The sequence below is a fragment of the Gymnoscopelus braueri genome, assembly GCF_963280865.1.
Source record: "Gymnoscopelus braueri genome assembly, chromosome: 21".
Taxonomy (NCBI): Eukaryota; Metazoa; Chordata; class Actinopteri; order Myctophiformes; family Myctophidae; genus Gymnoscopelus; species Gymnoscopelus braueri.
The window spans coordinates 39,658,436-39,677,193 of NC_137623.1; the positions used below are offsets into that span (position 1 = coordinate 39,658,436).

The 18,758-nt window shown below is 42.1% G+C and overlaps 1 protein-coding gene across 1 annotated transcript in view; it reads left to right on the top strand.

The window, feature by feature from the left end:
• LOC308076997 (uncharacterized protein) overlaps positions 1-18,758 on the top strand; it is a 61,181-nt gene that overhangs the window by 29,784 nt on the left and 12,639 nt on the right. The window contains exons 18-20 of the mRNA XM_080417526.1: positions 181-234; positions 1,031-1,084; positions 15,365-15,418. Of these exons, the coding sequence (XP_080273652.1) occupies positions 181-234; positions 1,031-1,084; positions 15,365-15,418 (162 nt within the window). The remainder of the gene's footprint in view (positions 1-180; positions 235-1,030; positions 1,085-15,364; positions 15,419-18,758) is intronic.

The window sequence follows — 18,758 nt, forward strand, 5'->3', positions numbered from 1 at the left end:
TACAGCATTAAAATGTTACAATTATACTATATGAATTGGCATATAGATAGATTACTATATAAGATTATATTGTACCTTTTCACATCTAACGCTGTATGTTCATTCCTTGTGCTTTACCCTTTTAACACTTTTTGCTGTTGTTTTTTATCTGGTGTCCATTGTTTTGCTCATTCTGTACAGGGTGCTACTGGTGTCAAAGGCCACATGGGTCCTCTAGGCCCGGTTGGACCCATGGTACGGTATAAGACAGTTCTTTGTGCTATGTGCTATGTCACCATCACATGTGCTGTCTAACCTGGGTATTAGTCAGCATCGCATGGCTGTCGTTCAAAGATTTGCAAAAAACACGTGCTATAGTTGTCATTTTGATCAAGTCACAGTTGTGTGACAAAGTAGAAATCAGGCTTCAATGCTCATTGTTCAGTGTGTCTTGAATTGTACTATGTCATTCCATGAGCCATGGTCATTACTACTCTCACAACCTCAACACATAGTCATATGACTTACATGAAATATCTATAAACCTACTTTTCCCATCTCAAGAACATTTAGTATTCAGTGTTGGGTTCACAGGTAAACACTGAACAAGTAATAGATACTGTAATAACTATACTAGATTACTATCATGCTCTGCTTTGTAAACAAAGTGTAAACATCTACTGTAGACAAGACTAAATCTAGAAATGTAAAACGACAACGTCCGAGGGATGTAACTGGATGTTTTTGTACCTCATATGAAATGTACTATAGACACAGATTTATTATTATAACTGTTTATTTATTGTATCTTACAGAATCATGACTAGAGACTACTGTGTGCCATAAGATGTCATGAAATTTGACCATTTGACCTTTGATTATATGAAGCTCTGAATAATAGAGTTCTGGATAGAACAGTTTGAAGAGTTTGAAGATGATAACTACGTGTACTGTGTAATAATGATGTTGACTGTTGTGAGGAGAAGGTTCTGCCCCTGACTTTGTTGTGGTTCTGCTCTGTTTTGTGTCTAAAGAGGTCTTTGTTTTCCAGGGGAAGCCAGGGCCGCCGGGTGCATCTGGAAAGGTCGGACCACCTGGACAAAAGGTGAGTCAACTGCGGAAGATGTTCAGGCTGCTATTCAGTCTTCAAATCCAGCCCTATGTTGCTGATCAGAGCAATGGGCACCAGTTATGGCCATTTGAAATGCTAAACACTGCTGTAACACTGCTGTAGTGGCCCATACTGTATGTGTGCTATTTATGTTTTTTGGTGTGACTATTGTCATGGCAGACCCCTGAACCGTGTTTGTGCCAAGTTTGGTGCGGATGGAGCAACAGTGTGCTTGACTGCTTGTGGGCTCTTTTGTGACTATTGTCATGTCAGAGGCAGACCCCTGAACACTGTTTGTGCCATGTGTGGTGCGGACTGGAGAAACAGTGTGCCTGTGGCCCCCGGGGGTCACTGGTGGGACTATTGTCATGGCAGGCCCCTAAACAGTGTTTGTGCCAGGTTTCATGTGGATCGGAGCAACGGTGCGCCTTGCATGTCTCCATGTTACGCTTGTGACGTCCACCATCCACCCACCCTCTAGGGCCTAGAGGGTGGGTGGACGGTGGGTTCTATATAAAATTGCCTAGAGTCTAGATAATTTTATGTAGGATTAACAGTGTGACCAAGGCACTGGCCACATCTGAGTAAAGTAAAGGGCTTGGGGATATACTTCTTGACGTGGTGGTACGCAACGAAAATAGCTGACCTACAAATTCCAAACTAAGTAAATCCGGCTTAATTGGCTAAGTGAATGAATGCACATGCACAGTGAATACACACACACACACACACACACACACACACACACACACACACACACACACACACCACACACACACACACACACACACAGTTTCAGACTCCCTGCACATGCAATTGTCACTCTCCCTGTTATTCTAATGAAATAGCAACATGTGCAATACGACAATGTGTAAGATTCCTTGAGGGAATGGGTGGGTGGGGTTTGTGGCCATTGTGTGAGTATACTGTGTACAACTGTGTGTGTGTGTGTGTGTGTGTGTGTGTGTGTGTGTGTGGATGGGTTTGCATGTTGCTGTGGTTATACATTATACAGACATACTGTAGCAGTGTGTCCTACACCAGCGATTCTCAACCGTTTTACAGTGTGGTTTTGTTAGAGGCTAGCGTCTGTCTGTCTGTCTGTCTGTCTGTCTGTCTGTCTGTCTGTCTGTCTGTCTGTCTGTCTGTCTGTCTGCCAGTTTGTGTGGAGCTAATCTCACAAAACTGTGCACTCTACCAGTAGGCCAAAACATACTATGTTACATCCATACATTGAATACAAACAACTGTAACAAACCACCAGTTTTTGCATGCAAACAGCAGTTGAAAAAGTATAATCTACAACTATTTTTGGCATGTCATTTATAGGCAAACATTTTCAGATTTCTTTTTGAAATTTTCAAAAATGGCAAAAATAGCAATTTTTACCATCATACAACAAAGTATCAACAAATAAGTGGTTAACTGGACCACTTTCCTGGAACCCTGGCCCTCCTGTGCTGTAACGCCCCGCTGAGACTGATAAACAAAGTCCAGTTTCAGGGATCGTTGAACATTGTAATGATTATCAGGACTGTGTAGTTATAGGATGACTTACTGGAACATGCATTTACACAAACAGAGCAGGTCAACAAACACAGCCAGGCTGGGGACATAATGGGGACAAGCTGGAGACAATTCTGGGTGTATTCTGCTGGAGTTACGTTGTGAGACTACAAGGACAGGATTCTCATCAGGTTTTTATTTTTATTTTTTATGTGCTTTAATTTCCCCTCAGTGCAGAACAGTAGGCTACAATGCAAAATCCTCAGTGTCGACAGTAAAACAAAACGAACCCACTCTCAGGGTTAAACTAATTGCATAGTTTAGTATTTGGCTGAGCTGGCCTAAGCTGTGTTTGGTATACATATTATGGTAAAGGCGTGTCTTTCCATGTCCAATTTGTCACTGAGACATGTACTCCCCTACTCACCCCTCCTGACGTCTCTGTGTGTGTGTGTGTGTGCGTGTGCGTGTGCGTGTGCGTGTGCGACTGTGCGTGTGCGTACGTGCGTGCGTGCGTTCGTGTGTGCATGCATGTGCAGTGTATCATATGGTTGCACATAAACACACACGAGGATGGCCCTGTGCCGATTACGCCAACCCACCCACTGTGCGCAAGCACACGCACACGCACACGCGCACGCACACACATGCATGCACGCACACACGCATTGTGAGCTTGTAGATATTTTGAAACTTTTCACCTATTAATAATGACATGCCCAAAATATGTTTCCGCGAGTGTAGACTAAATATTAGTCCTATTTTCAATGTCCTCAGCTCAAACCTTATGTCTTATGACCAAAGCTACAAACACATTTATGTTTTAGTCTAATAATGTGATTGATTAATCATCATGACAGCAAGACAATACATATCATCAACAACACTAAAATAACAATAGATTTATCAAAAGAAAATGTGAGGATGCCACTCACACAGGGCTCCTTCAGTGGATCTGAGGGAGCGTGTTGTCAACTTGTTTGCATCCCTGGGGGCAAGCTAGTGAGGTATCAGTTTATCTAAGTCCAATTAGATTCCGATAAGCAATGTACTGTAGACATTAAATGCACTGTGCATGTGTGTATAATTGATATGGCAAAAAAAAAATCATAATCCTGAATTTGAAAATGCGCTGCAAAACCATGCACGGATTTCAACAAGACATGCGTTTGACAGCAAGCTCGAAACCATTCCTATTGTTGAAATTGTATGGTAACTAGATGGCTCTCTTTGATATTACAGAGCACCATGGATTTGAAACTGCGTGCGTGAATTCAAAGCTTCCAAACAAAGCAGTGCTTTTGCGACACCCAAATGCTACAGGAACATTTCAATCACTTTCCACCTCGTCAGTCAACACAAACAAGTCTCTATTTGTATTGGCAGTGTTGCATGCACAAACTCATCCATAGCTCTGATAGTTGGATAGATGGTTAGATATGGATACACAGACAGACAGACAGACAGACAGACAGACAGACAGACAGACAGACAGACAGACAGACAGGCAGTTTTGACTCTGTTAACCATTTAAACCCTACATTATATACTACCGGGGTCCCCCAGGAGTCTATACTTGGCACCATTACTTCTCTCCCCTCTAGACCAAATATATTTGCCGAAAATAGACGATCTACAAGCTCCCAGCGTGTCATTACGACGTGTTGTGAGCTTGTGCATCAGCTGGTTTGGGCCACTATCACCTATTATGACATACCAAAAGGGACGCTAGGGTTCATGTGGCTAAGATCAGAGAATAATCTCTACCAGCCCGTTGCTAAATACCATGTAGTCAATGGTGTGTCATATTTAGGCCCGTCAGGCACGCTGCCACATGCATCCTGTAGAAACATGATCAAGCGGGTTGTCCCTCCCATCTATGATGCATGATGTTGTTTTGGGATGTTCTTTAATAAGAACATCTCATCATAATGCAATACAACATTAAAGGGACTACACCATGAATTTTAACTTTTTCTTATTTTTTGTGTGTTTTTGGTCTCCCCTACCTCTCTTCTATCCCCCAAAATACCCCAGTTTGAACACTCAGGCTTTCACAGCAAATCTGGGGTTTTCTGTAAATTGGTCTCAAAACAGGCCAAACTGATTTGCACCCTGACGTGACGTCACGTCAGGGTACAATCCCTCCCGTTTTTCAGTTCCAACAAAAACTTTTTCCACACAGAACCAGGAGATAACATGCATACAAACTGGCTCAATAGCGCCCCGTGCCAAACAGGACAATGTGGTATTGCAGGTGAAAGTGCTTTATAAGCCATAGAGAAGTTAGTTGGAATGAGTATATCTGAGGCTTGATTTAGGCTCAAACCTTTTGAAAAACGTTTGAGGGACATAAAAAATATGATATTAAATATTATTATATATTTTTTAATTCATAGTGTAGATCCTTTAACACAATTTTACACTCATTCTGGATGCACTGAAATCCGCATTATGTCAAACACATGTAGCCTAAATGTATTATTAATTTAGCTCACAATGTGTCGCAGTGGAACGTGTTGTGAACTTGTAGATCTGCTATTTTCGGCTTGAGGGTGTGCGTGTGCCTGTGTGCTTGTGATGTGCATGTGCCTGATGGTGGTTTTGATGTGGTCTGCTGGGGTTTCTAGATTCTGATCATCACACACTAGCACTATCGTGGGCGTATGGACACACACACACACACACACACACACACACACACACACACACACACACACACACACACACACACACACACACACACACACACACACACACACACACACACACACACACACACACACACACACATTTAAGCACTTCTTCCACACAATAGAAGTCCAGAGTTATAGCTTCATCACTGTGCACTTTTAAGAGACATATAAAACTGTTTTCTTATTATTTTTTATTTTACATGTAACCTTCATGTAACAAGGATAGGTCCCATTGAGATTAAACATCTCTTTTACAACGGAGTCCTGGCCAAGACAGACAGCAGCACAAAACAAGAAACAGACAATATTCCAACAAACTGTAAAGACAGGCTAAGCTGGGCGAAGTTTACTGTATAGACATAAAGCTTAAGGCTGCAATCCATAAGATTTACACCAGTTATTTTCTCGTTTAAAATGTATTCTGTTGTTTTTTTTAGATTTTTAACTTGTACAGCACTTTAGTCGACCACAGTCGTTTTAAATGTGCTTTATAAATAAAGTCTGAGTTGAGTTGGGTCCTACCCGGTCTCTGAACCCGGGGGGGAAAGCTCATTTGGGCAAGGGAAATCGGTAACACTTGCTCATAAGGTACCTGTATTTAACGCTTAATTTATGATTACTTAATACGTTATTTAAGCGTTAATTAAGCATTCATTAAGCATTCATTGATAAATTCATCATGAATTCCTTGTAATTCATGTATTAAGTAACTTTGCTTAACTAATGATTAACTAATGATGTTAATTACTGATGAATTACAGGGAATTCATGATGAATTAATGCTGGTCAGTGGACAAGTAATTGGGGGTCCTTGATGTGAAAAGGTTTGAGAACCACTTCTCTACCATGCACAAAAATTCATTACAAGTTATGGATTGCAGCTTTCATTTATAATCCATAGCACGACATCTCGCTTACCGTCATGAACTGATGTTTAAGCTTTAAGCAACACGTCATACTACGGAGTCTGTTTGGCTTTATTGGCCAGGCAGACACTTTAATAACCAAGGATTAAATATTGGAGTACAATTTCTGTGTGTTCAACAAAGGTCTGCATTCCAAAACCACTGGCCATTTATGACTGCTTTCTGCTCAGTGTCCACACAGACTGTGTGTGTGTGTGTGTGTGTGTGTGTGTGTGTGTGTGTGTGTGTGTGTGTGTGTGTGTGTGTGTGCGTGTGCGTGTGCGCGCACTTGTCTGTAAGTGGACATATCTGTTTCTTATAGGTTTTAATTTGGTCTGTACACTCTACAAAAAGCACCTTTGTCAAATGGTGCTATATTGAACTAATAGAGGAGCCTAAACTAAGAAGAACCAGTAAAAAACCTCTAAAGACTCATACAGGGGCTGAACAGGCTCTTTGTATCTACTATTCCAGATAACTGTTGAATATTGCCAATAGTTTGTGTGTGCAAGGGACTGCAGTACAGTAGGGGGCTTGCATCGCCCACTATCTATGACCTCTAACAGTATTGTCACCCCCACACGCCCACACCCACACAAGTTAATGTTTGACCTTAAATTCAAGGCTGTTGAATTTTGAGCCTGTTATTTTAAAGAGGTGTGAGGTTGCATCACCCTTGACGATGTAATACCGGAGAGGTCTATATCCAGTGGGGGCAGAGAAGCTTTGTTTTTAATCTCAGGTGATGAAAAGAAATAAGGAAAAAATGGCAGATATACATGCTTGTAGAGTAGATGTACAGCCCCAATATGGATAATGGGGTTAAAATGATTGTGATGCTGTATTAACACATTTTGCTGGGTCTGTTACCTTTTAGATATAGTTGTGTACATCTCATCCTATACATGCATTACTTTTCAGTTTAATTTGACTGTCAATTGCATAGCCGTAATGACATTACAGATCTTAATACCTCTCGCAAAGCAAGTGTGGGGCACAGGGAACACTTAAAGTACATTTCAAATCACAAGGACCCCTGACCACACTTTGAGAACGACTGAACTAAACTACGAGGCACACAAGGATGGCACTCTGCCGATTACGCTAACACACCCACTGTGCGCAAACACACACACACACACACACACACACTCCCACTGTGCGCAAACACACACACACACACACACACACACACACACACACACACACACACACACACACACACACACACACACACACACACACACACACACACACACACACACACACACCCACACACACACACAAAAGTTGATACAGCTGGAAATCATTGATTTCAACTCTACTGTAGACTTTCTTGCTATTTATCTGCACATACTGGGTTTAATTTCTTTGCGTATTGTAAGCTGACTGCTCTGAAAGTAATTAATCAATCACATGTAGATCACTATAGTGATCCCATGGCATATCATTATGATCTTATCCACCGGTTTCCTAGGCTGTGTGTTTTCCACTTCCTGTCGATTTGATCCAATGAAATCCAATGAAACTGGTCAGATGACCAATGATATCCAATGAAATCGACAGGAAGTGGAAAACACACAGCCTAGGAAACAGGTGAATAGAGACAAGTTCATTCATTCACAGTTGTTGAAAAGGCACTTAAAGGTGCTGTAAGTATGTAAGTATAAGTATAATCATTGCTATAAGATTGTATTAAGATCTGTAATGTCATTACGGCTATGCAATTGACAGTCAAATGAAACTGAAAAGTAATGCATGTAGGATGAGATGTACACTACTACTGTATATCTAAAATGTAACAGACCATGACAGCATAGTCTCAGGAAAGAGACCTCATAGTCCAGTTCTATATGTAATTTCGTTCAAATTTTCGGGGGATTAGGAAAACTATACATTTTTGGAAACTTCAGAGTATAACAAATCAGAAAATCCATGATTCCATTTGCGCAGAAGCCAATATGGTGGCCATCTTGGATTTTGCAAAATGGCGACCTTTGAATATTCGTTTTTCAATATCTCGACTTCTAGATTACGTAGGATCTGGATTCTAGTGGCTAAATCTACATTTTTAGGGTCAGGAAATCCAATGGTGCTAATTAAAAATATTTACAAATGATCAATGGCACAGATTTGGGTCAAAATCCTTGATTTTGGGGGGGAAACAATTAAAAATGTAATATTCGTTTTTCCACTATTTTGACTTCTAGATTACATAGGATCATGATTCAAGTGGTTAAATCTAAAAATTTCAGGAAATCCAATGGTGCTAATTAAAATCAGTGATCAATAGCACATATTTACATAACAATCTAGAATTGTAATATATGATTATCTGAAGAGACAGAGACAGAGACTCATTGACTCAAGGTTGCGTCATTTATTTACACAAACACAAACTAGACCAGTCTATACATCATCCTCACTATCATCATTGCTGTCACTAGCCAATGTATCTTGACAGTCTTCATCATTTTGGCAGTCAGCAGTACACTGACATTTGACATCTGGGATTTTGGAAGTGGCACCAATATGGAAAATTCTGGGTGCAGACCGAGCCAAAGCTTTGCCGGCATTTCATGCCTTTACAGGAGCAGACAACACTGGGAGATTTTCTAGGATAGGCAAACCTACCTCGTGGAACAGCTACCTCAAAGCTGGTGATGATGTCCTCGAGGCTCTGAAGATGCTTTCTCAAACCAGTGATGTGATAGAGGATCTGCTAACTACAGTAGCTAAGTTTGTATGCACTGCATACTTACCAAAGGGGATGAAAATTGAAAACATCCCTGAGCTGAGATGGCATCTATTCTGTAAACACATGGCAGAAGGGGACAAGCTTCCACCCACCCTTGGTGCTCTCAAGCAGCATGTCCTAAGAGTCCATATCCAGGCCAGAGTGTGGAGTCAGGCACACATTGCTCAGCAGGAGTTCCTTGACCCACTCAACAATGGCTACTACAAGGACAAGGACGGCCAGCTGAAATCAGTTACAACTGAGTCCCTCCCAGCACCAGAGGCAATCATTGAGATGGTCAGATGTCACTGTAAAGCAGACTGTTCTTCACTTAGATGTTCGTGCAGATCAGTGGGGCTACCAGGTACGGAGCTATGTCAGTGTACTGCTGACTGCCAAAATGATGAAGACTGTCAAGATACATTGGCTAGTGACAGCAATGATGATGGTGAGGATGATGATTGTGTTTGTGTAAATAAATGACGCAACCTTGTTTCAATGAGAGAAATGATCTGTCTCTGTCTCTTCAGATAATCATATATTACAATTCTAGATTGTTGTGTAAATATGTGCTATTGATCACTGATTTTAATTAGCACCATTGGATTTCCTGAAAAATGTAGATTTAACCACTTGAATCACGATCCTATGTAATCTAGAAGTCAAAATAGTGCAAAAAACGAATATTACATTTTTCAATCAAATCAAGGATTATGACCCAAATCTGTGCCATTGATCATTTGTAAATATTTTTAATTAGCACCATTGGATTTCCTGACCCTAAAAATGTAGATTTAGCCACTAGAATCCAGATCCTACGTAATCTAGAAGTCGAGATATTGAAAAACGAATATTCAAAGGTTGCCATTTTGCAACATCCAAGATGGCCACCATATTGGCTTCTGCGCAAATGGAATCATGGATTTTCTGTTTTGTTATACTCTGAAGTTTCCAAAAATGTATAGTTTTCCTAATCCCCCGAAAATTTGAACGAACCTTCTTTTTAGGACATATAGAACTGGACTATCAGACCTGTTTGTAACCCTCCACATGAGATGCAGAGAAAGTTAAAAGTGTGCTCCTCGGAGTGCAGATCCCCACCAGGCCAGATTGACTATATATCCAGGGCTGTGTCAGTTGTGGGGTACAGTCGTCAGGACACGAGGAAGCTGCGGGCGATGGGGGTTGGTGCGCTCTAATAATGCAACATGCGATTCCTATTTGGGTATGATTGAATGTTGCGCTCATCACGGTTAGGAGTATCAACCCTGTTTGATGGTCATTGTCACGTGACTCACAAAAACATTTGTGGCTAATTTGGCTAATCACGTTTGTCAACAAACAGTGACGTTTGTTGCATTTGTGGCGCACCGAATGAGTGGAAGTGAAAATTGCGTGATTCAAATTTGGGGCAGACCAGATCAGTTCATGATTTGCAGAATGTTTCGCAAAAGAAATTCAGTCGCGGCCAATCGAAATGGACACAACAGTCTGACTGATACATCTTGATCATATGAGGCCAGAGATTACGTCTACCGATTTGTGTGACTTGTGGACAAAATCTGTAGGAGTTGTAGCAAAAAGTGTGTTTAGAAGAAAACGCAAAATTGTGGAAAATCTAAATGGGTTGTACAGAAAGTACAGAAAGTACAGTGCTGGTGTGTTGTTTGTTCCAGTTGAGAAAGCCCAAATGCTCAGTGTAGTCATTACCTTGCCAAGTGGAGTTGACAGTAATGGTAGAATCTGGCTGAAAGCCTTTCTGCCCACACTTTGGCATTAATAAGCCATGTCACATGTGTCATGGCTGGTTCAGGACAGCCATTGAAAGATCTGTATGGCGGTCAACAGGGAGGCTGTGTTTCACTACAAAGCAGTTGTTTGATGGCTTCAGACAGCATGTTGGCCCCACCAAGCCTCCACGCGTCACCCATGTGGCAGGGAAACATTTATGAACAACCGCTACTGTAATTATCCGCCCGTGCAATACCTTTGCAGAGAGTGTGAGCAAATTCTCAGGTAAACACACAAACACACAAACACACACACACACACACACACACACACACACACACACACACACACACACACACACACACACACACACACACACACACACACACACACACAGGCTTTGCGTGCACAGGTGCACATTAACCCCCCACCGCACTACACATCTCCCCAACCCACTTCACCACTGCTGTACTGCTGCCTCGCACACACACATGTACACACACTATTTTGTGTTACTAGTATTTTCTTTTCTTTTTTTTTACCATAAAACCAGGAAAATTGGCCTCGCAATGTCAAATTTTCAAATTGTACTATACTTGTGGGGACATTTGGCCCTAACAAGTAAACACGCGTGCGCGCACGCACACACACACACACACACACACACACACACACACACACACACACACACACACACACACACGCACGCACACGCACACGCACACGCACACACGCACGGTGAGTTCTGAAAGCGTTAAACTGGCAGACATACAAACAGCGTCTGGCTGCGTTCCAGGGCCTGTGGTGTGACAGGAAGCTGATGCTCTGTTTGTCTGCCAACATCAATACATGCACACACACTGAAACGCAGCCAGGAGTCCATTAGCCCAGGAAATACAGTACATCCCCAATTCCAACCACTGTGTGTGTGTGTGTGTGTGTGTGTGTGTGTGTGTGCGTTGCATGCGTGAAGCTCTCAGGCCTACATAAACAAACAGCATCAGGCCGGGAGGGAGAGCTTTTTCTCTGAATCCCATCCTCTGATGAGAATCACTACAGGAAATAAAACGGTGTTGTTTTCATCTGCTTAAGAAAACACAGTCACATCCTATTTATCTATGGGAACACTCAGGCAGGGGATCAGTCACACATACGCACGCACATGCACACACTCACACACACATGCAATTTCTGTCACGGTTTGGATCATTAGAGTGCGTATTCTTAGGACTCTGATAGTAAGGACGGAAACAATGGGATAGCCTCCAGCTTTGTCCTACGAGCTTGATCTACGAGCTCACATTGTGTCGTATCGCAACACGTTGTGTCCTATATTACTGTGTCCTATTATTGCTTCATAGTTGTTGTGTCTGTGCTGTAGCACTGCACCAATCAGGACCGTTTTTTTAAGGTGTAAATGACAGATGTGAAAATGTGAAACTCTGTGTTTATTTGACTTCATTGTGTCTCTGAACCTCATGAGACAAACACAGCAAACATCCAGGGTCAGTTTGGCTGTGAAACAGAGTAAACATGAACACATTAAAACGTTCTGAAAGTGGTGTCCAGGGACCCTTGAGAGGGTTCCAAATGGACCCTTACAGGTCGGTAGCTCTTACGGGTCCATTTGGTTCCATTTGTGCACTCTCAGGGTTACGGGGGTCCTTGAAATGAAATCGTTTGAGAACCAATGCGAGTTAGAGGGTAGACTACAGGCTGTAGTGAGGGTAGACTACAGGCTGTAGTCAGTGTAGTGTGAAAGTTTCTATTAGCTAGCCAGTATCCTCTCCTGAACCCTGGCTCAGCTCTCTAACCAGACCCTATAGCGCAGAGTGGCTTCAGAAACCTCAACCAATAACCGGCGCTTCTGTCCTTTAACAACACGCGTCGGGGTGAAGCAACAAGCATACAGTACAAAGCAATGGGATCGCCATGGGCCTACATTAAAGGCTTGTCATGGCCACTGTGCGCTTGCCTGTTTTCTTAGAGTCGTCGTAACGTCCAGAAAGTGATGGCATCTTGTCGTTTATTGGGCCGCGGTGGGCGTCTTGGCTGTGTAATTACGGGGTCTGCTGCTCGCAGGAGGTTTATGGACGCAGTGTGGCAGGACACTTCAAAAGAAAACAAACTAATTTGCTCGTTTCCTTGCCACCGCCGCAAAGAGCTCGACAGTTTAAATATATATGGGTGGGAACTGGTATGCTCCATGTCTGCAAAAGGAAAAGTGTTAAACTTGTATGCTGCACAGTGTCAGATTTAACCACTTAGGCCCTGTAGGCTACTTTGGCGTTAGTGCCGAAGTGTAAGAGCAAGACACTGAACCCCTAACTGCTCCCGATGAGCAGGTTGGTGCCCTTTTCCTCTGCCATTGGTGTGTGAATGGTTGAATATAAAGCACATTGTAAAGTACTTTGGATAAAGGTGGTATATAAATGCACCATTTACTATCTTCTAACACTCCTTGCAATATGGATGGATGGATGCTTTTATTTTGTCATTGTACGCAAGTGCACAACTAAATTATCTTTCAATAGTTCAGCTCGTGGTATAATTGTTCACTCTTGGTAAAAGCATCAACTAGGGGTTTGACGTCAGGACTTTTGTTCTCTATTGGTTACTTGTTATATTTAACGTTGGTCTGTTAGTTAGGTCATGCAGTCACTAAAAATAAGTCTAAAACATAAATGTTCATTCTCACTTGTCCAGACTAAGAAAGTAAAGTTATGCAGCACATGCTAGGTCATTCTGGATAAACACAAGCTATCCAAAAAGAAAATGGAAAACCCAGAAGAATGTCTGTATACAAGTAAAGCCCCCTCATTATGCTGCATTGTTTCAAATGGTAGGCTAGCCTAGGAGTCGTCTAGTACTGTACTGTTCCCTTGTTTGTTGTTTTAAATCCATGGTGCAGTGGAGTCTACAGATTAGCCATGTCTAAATGCATGCCTGTAAATCCAGAGAGCCAGTTGCACTGAAGCCACATTCCAAGTTCCGAGTTCAAACGTTATACTGAACTGTGCAGTATAACATTAACATAGTCTTTGCAGCACGTCAGCTCTCTGAGATGAGAATGTTCTGTTTACAAGTCTGCAAAACCTGCACAGAAGACGGCAGATTTTCAACTGCAGCTTCCTGAAAATTTCAATTACAGAAGAAAGAATATGACTACGTGAAAAATAAGAGTAAAGTACAGTATGAAATATCAAAGATACTGTAGCCTGCATAAATTGTGTCACAGTGTTCTGCTTCTGCAGTGTCTTGTGCAACATATCAAATAACAACATAGGCCTACATAAATGTATGAGAATGTATCTACAGTCACATACTGCATACATAAGCGACTGACAGGTCAGTGTACTAATGTAAATGTACTGTAAACACACGTAAGACTGACATGGCCATCTAGTGGCCGCATTGAATAACAGGATTTCTGTCAAAAGTGCAGCAGGTAGGCCAGATATTCAAAGTAGGGACAGTATACTGTATGGGTGGAAACGTGAAGACATGTGTCAGGGCTCATCTCTTATTCAGCAGCTGATGGCCAGACTCTGTGACTGTACTATGTGACTGTAGATAGTACATCACGGTGCATTTATGGTAAACCGTCCCTTAGTCTTTTCGGTCAGCATTCACCTGGGATATAGCCTGTGCAACAGTAGCAGCGTGAAGAAATTGTGGCTGAGGTGTTTTAGATGAGCTGCTTAGCTGTGGCCACACGTCGTTTGCCGCACAGTATATGGCGTGGAAGAGTATAAGCAATTTAAACTACGTTTGAGCATCGCTGTGATTGGTTGAGACGTGCAGAGGGACAGAATAGGGAGTGCTCATTTTGGTGCACGTGATAACCTGTTCCGTCCACCGTGGCTGGCTAATTTGGGTTCAAAGAAAAAATAACGCATGTCCTCCGTTTTTAGTGCTGAGCCCCTCTCTTTTTTGGCTAATTCGGTTGCCAACTGCTCGGTGCTCGCCGAGCATACCCTCGGCTACTCATGACCTCGCTGTTAGTGCGCCTGTCCTCCAACATTCTAAGTTATCATACTAGAATAAATCAGGGGATAGACCTGGGCAGGTGCGGAATGGTTTTTGCCACTGGGTGTACTGTAGGCTACCTCGATACTGAGGTCATTCACATAGTACGGTGTTCAGTATGGAAAAGGTGGCAACACAGGCTTGTTGTATTGATTCCTCCATTCACAAATGTAAACAAAAATATCCTGCAAGTACTGAAGTAGAACTGTCAGCAGCAATAATGTTTAGTAGTAGTTACAGGCAATACAATGTTTATAATAATTCATATAAAATTCCATATGGTAAATTTGACCACAACCAACAACATAGTTAAGTTAATGAAAGGAGGAGTTTGTTTCTGTTTTAAATTGAATACCGGTCAGTATATCTTGTTGGTATAGCAGCGATAATCCTCAGTGTATTGTTAACATTCATAACTAATATTATGACTGCACATTTACTTTCACTATTCATGAATGTGCATGACTTTGTCTGCATTTAGTGGAGGTTAGGCCATCCTGAAGTAAATCAAATTTGATAAATGAAAAAATAATTGAATTATAATAAAGTTCCACATAATTACAAACCCCTAGATTTCTTTTTTGTTATCCCCCGTAACTACAAAATAATTACAGGACAATTAATAATAATGAAAGTGTTACTGAATATACTGACGTGTTATTTTCCCCAGGGGGAGAATGGAGAACCAGGGCTGAGTGGAGTTGATGGTCCTCAGGGCATCCCGGTGAGTCATTCCACCATAATACTATGTACTACACAGTTTCACACAATGAATCTGAGCATCTCAGCCGTGTGTGTGTGTGTGTGTGTGTGTGTGTGTGTGTGTGTGTGTGCGTGTGTGTGTGTGTGTGTGTGTGTGTGTGTGTGTGTGTGTGTGTGTGTGTGTGTGTGTGTGTGTGTGTGTGTGTGTGTGTGTGCGTATAGTAAAAGGTGCTTAAGTATTCAACTTCTTTTCTCTGGGTTGGCAGGGGAAGACTTGTTAATAAGTAATCAGCGCATAGCTAGATTTCAGTTTTTTGGGTTAGGTTTTTTGTGATTTTTTTTTTTACTGATGCCAGTGGCAACAGACACAAAACATCATTTTATTTTTTTGGTCAATTCGTTCAAGTTATTAGGCTGCGCCTCATTAAGTATTTAGTTTTACAACTCACTAATTATTTTATTTACTGAATAATAACACTCGCGTGATGGACTCGTGTGACCAACCTTGTGGTGGCATTAGAGAGGGCAAAGGTTGTGCGAGGTTGCGGAAACCGCTGCACAAATCAGTTTCCCATTAACTCAGCATTCTATGGCACAGCTATAAAGTGCAAATATGCTTTATGTAGCTCTATAAAGGCCTTAGGGGAAAAAACAATCAGGAAACAGGCACGCAAACTCTGCTTTGACTTATATTAACCACATGGACCTTATTGTCCTTATTCTCGGCATGTCATAAATAATAAGCAAGCATTCAGAGAAAATAGCGGATACCCGTTGTGACATGTTGTGAGCTTGGAGATAATTCTGGCGAAGAAATGTGGTGTAGAGGGGGAAAAAGGAGGGGTCAAGTTACAGACCCCTGAGGGATCCCAGTCAGCGAGGGGGTTGCCCGTTAATATGAACAATATTAGGAAGTGTGAGGTTAAGGTTAGGGTTAGTTATAATGGGCCTTCGGACTAATGGCATGGTACCACTCAGTGAAGTATATCGGGTTTAAATAGTTAAAAGTTGGCACAAAATCATACATGCACGGGCCATGCACACAAATACACGCACCCATACTTTTCCTTCACATGAAAGAATTAAAAAAAAATTAAAAAAAAGTGCTCAGTGCAGAATTCTCACTTTGTGCTATTGGATCCGATTTCAATTTAATGTATTATCAACCCACCATGGGAGAGCTCTATCAATGAGAGAGAGGCAGAGGGAGGGAGAGTGACAGTTACAATACTTTAGGTTCTGTTGATTGTAGAACATTTGCACTCAGCATGTTTTGAATTGATGTTGGATGTTGGTGAACACCTAATTGAGGTTTGACTTTGTCTATCAGACTGTTGAAGTCTTACAGTTAACTGCCTGGCTAATGTCTCTACTATGCACTTTGTGTTTATTTGCGGTACATGTTGACACTTACACAGTATGTTAACATGGCTGTGACCGCCACAATCTGGTAAACTCATTACCCCACACACACACACACACACACACACACACACACACACACACACACACACACACACACACACACACACACACACACACACACACACACACACACACACACACACACACACACACACACACACACACACACACACACACACACACACACACGGATAAAAAACAAAAACTTTATAGGAGGCAATGAGGCATGCTGTTCAGCAAGGCATGCATGCACACCCACACAACGCTTTTCTCATTATATTCTGTGGCTAGTGTTGCTTGTCTGTGTCTTTACTGGAGTCCAGATCCATAAAGTTGCTTGCTGTCTGTTGTCACAATCAGTGGCGTCAGTGGAATCAGTGGCGTTAGCAATGTAGGCCTATGGATGCGTGGTAAATCGAATGTAGTGTGTGGGATGTTGAATGGTGCAATCCAAAGGCTAAACTAAAAACAATCAATTGCAAGAAAGCTGGGCTGGGCTCCTTTTAAAGAGAACACTGGCCAGGTGCTCCCAATCCCACCTGATTGGAACCCCAATGCCCAGCCTGCAGGACATGTGGGAAGACACACAGACAGGGGAATACACCAATGCAGGCCATGACAGGCCAGGCCAAAGGGGCTGTGACACTGCAGCGTGAAAATCCCTGGATCTAGTAGTGCCATGGAAGTTTATGGAAGATTATTGGAATGTTGCCGACCCTTTAAAACCCTGTTGCGTGTGTGCGTGTGCGTGTGCGTGTGCGTGTGTGCACTTGTGTGTGCGTGCGTGCATGCTCACATATCAAGCATACTGTACGTGTGTGTGTGCTTGTACAGTAGATGGCTAAATACAATTTGCTTAAGTGTGTGCGTGCTTGCATGCGTGTGCCCATGTTTGTGTCATTGTGTGTGTGCATTCATGTGTTTGTTTCCGAGTTCCGACTGTTACAGGTGAAGTCATGGGCACTGCTTGCACTTTTAACATCTAAACATGCACTTATTACACCATTATAACTGCGGACATAAATAAAATAATTTCGAAAGTGCAGGTGTGCTGCTGAAAGATGCACCGGTTTGGATGCAGGGCCTGCATCAAGCGGTGCCTCTAAAGAGTCACTAATGTGTTTGCGAGCCGTTTTCTCTGTCAACGCGCCCCAATACCGGCTCTGGCTTCCACCAGAAAATGGAAGCCTCATATTTCAAAACATCCTTTCTTCTTTTACCTCCTAAATCCAATCAGATGTGATCATATGCACACTGAGCGATTGAGCCACCGAGCTGCAACGGGAGTTAAGGGCCGTCGAATGGGCCAAGAATAATAACCACAGAGATAACGATAACGATGTGGCCATCCACCCTGACGAGCGATAACGTTCTGTAGTCATGTTGAATGATGTGTTGAGTGTGACGTGACGCTCGGTCAATTCAGATGCTTTTTGATAGTCTGTCATTGTGCGAAACACTGGCTGTGTCCAAAACCACTCTCTCATTCTCTACTCCCTACTCCCTGCGCCCTATCTGACCGCTTAACACGGCAGCCGAATGGCCGCGTGCATTTTCAGAGCATGTTTATTTCAATGATCAATCAATCGATTGTGTTCCGGCTTGGATCAATTGAACTAAATGTAGTATACTTTTGAGTTACTATTTATCGGTATCAGACTGAAAACTAAATGTTCACGTTTTAAAATAAAATACAATACACTGAGTTATAATGTTTTTTTAATATTGTTATATTAATTGTCCTTGTCTTTTGCCAATTCATTTGGGGGCCCACCTGCAATATCCTTGCGGCCCACCATTGGGCCCAGACTCACATGTTGGGCATCACTGATGTAGAAGAATAATAATTTAAAAAAAAACACACATTGTACTTGGTTCACCGTTAAAGGGACATTTTTTAAATGAATGTTTGAAAGTGAACTATCCCTTTAACTCTT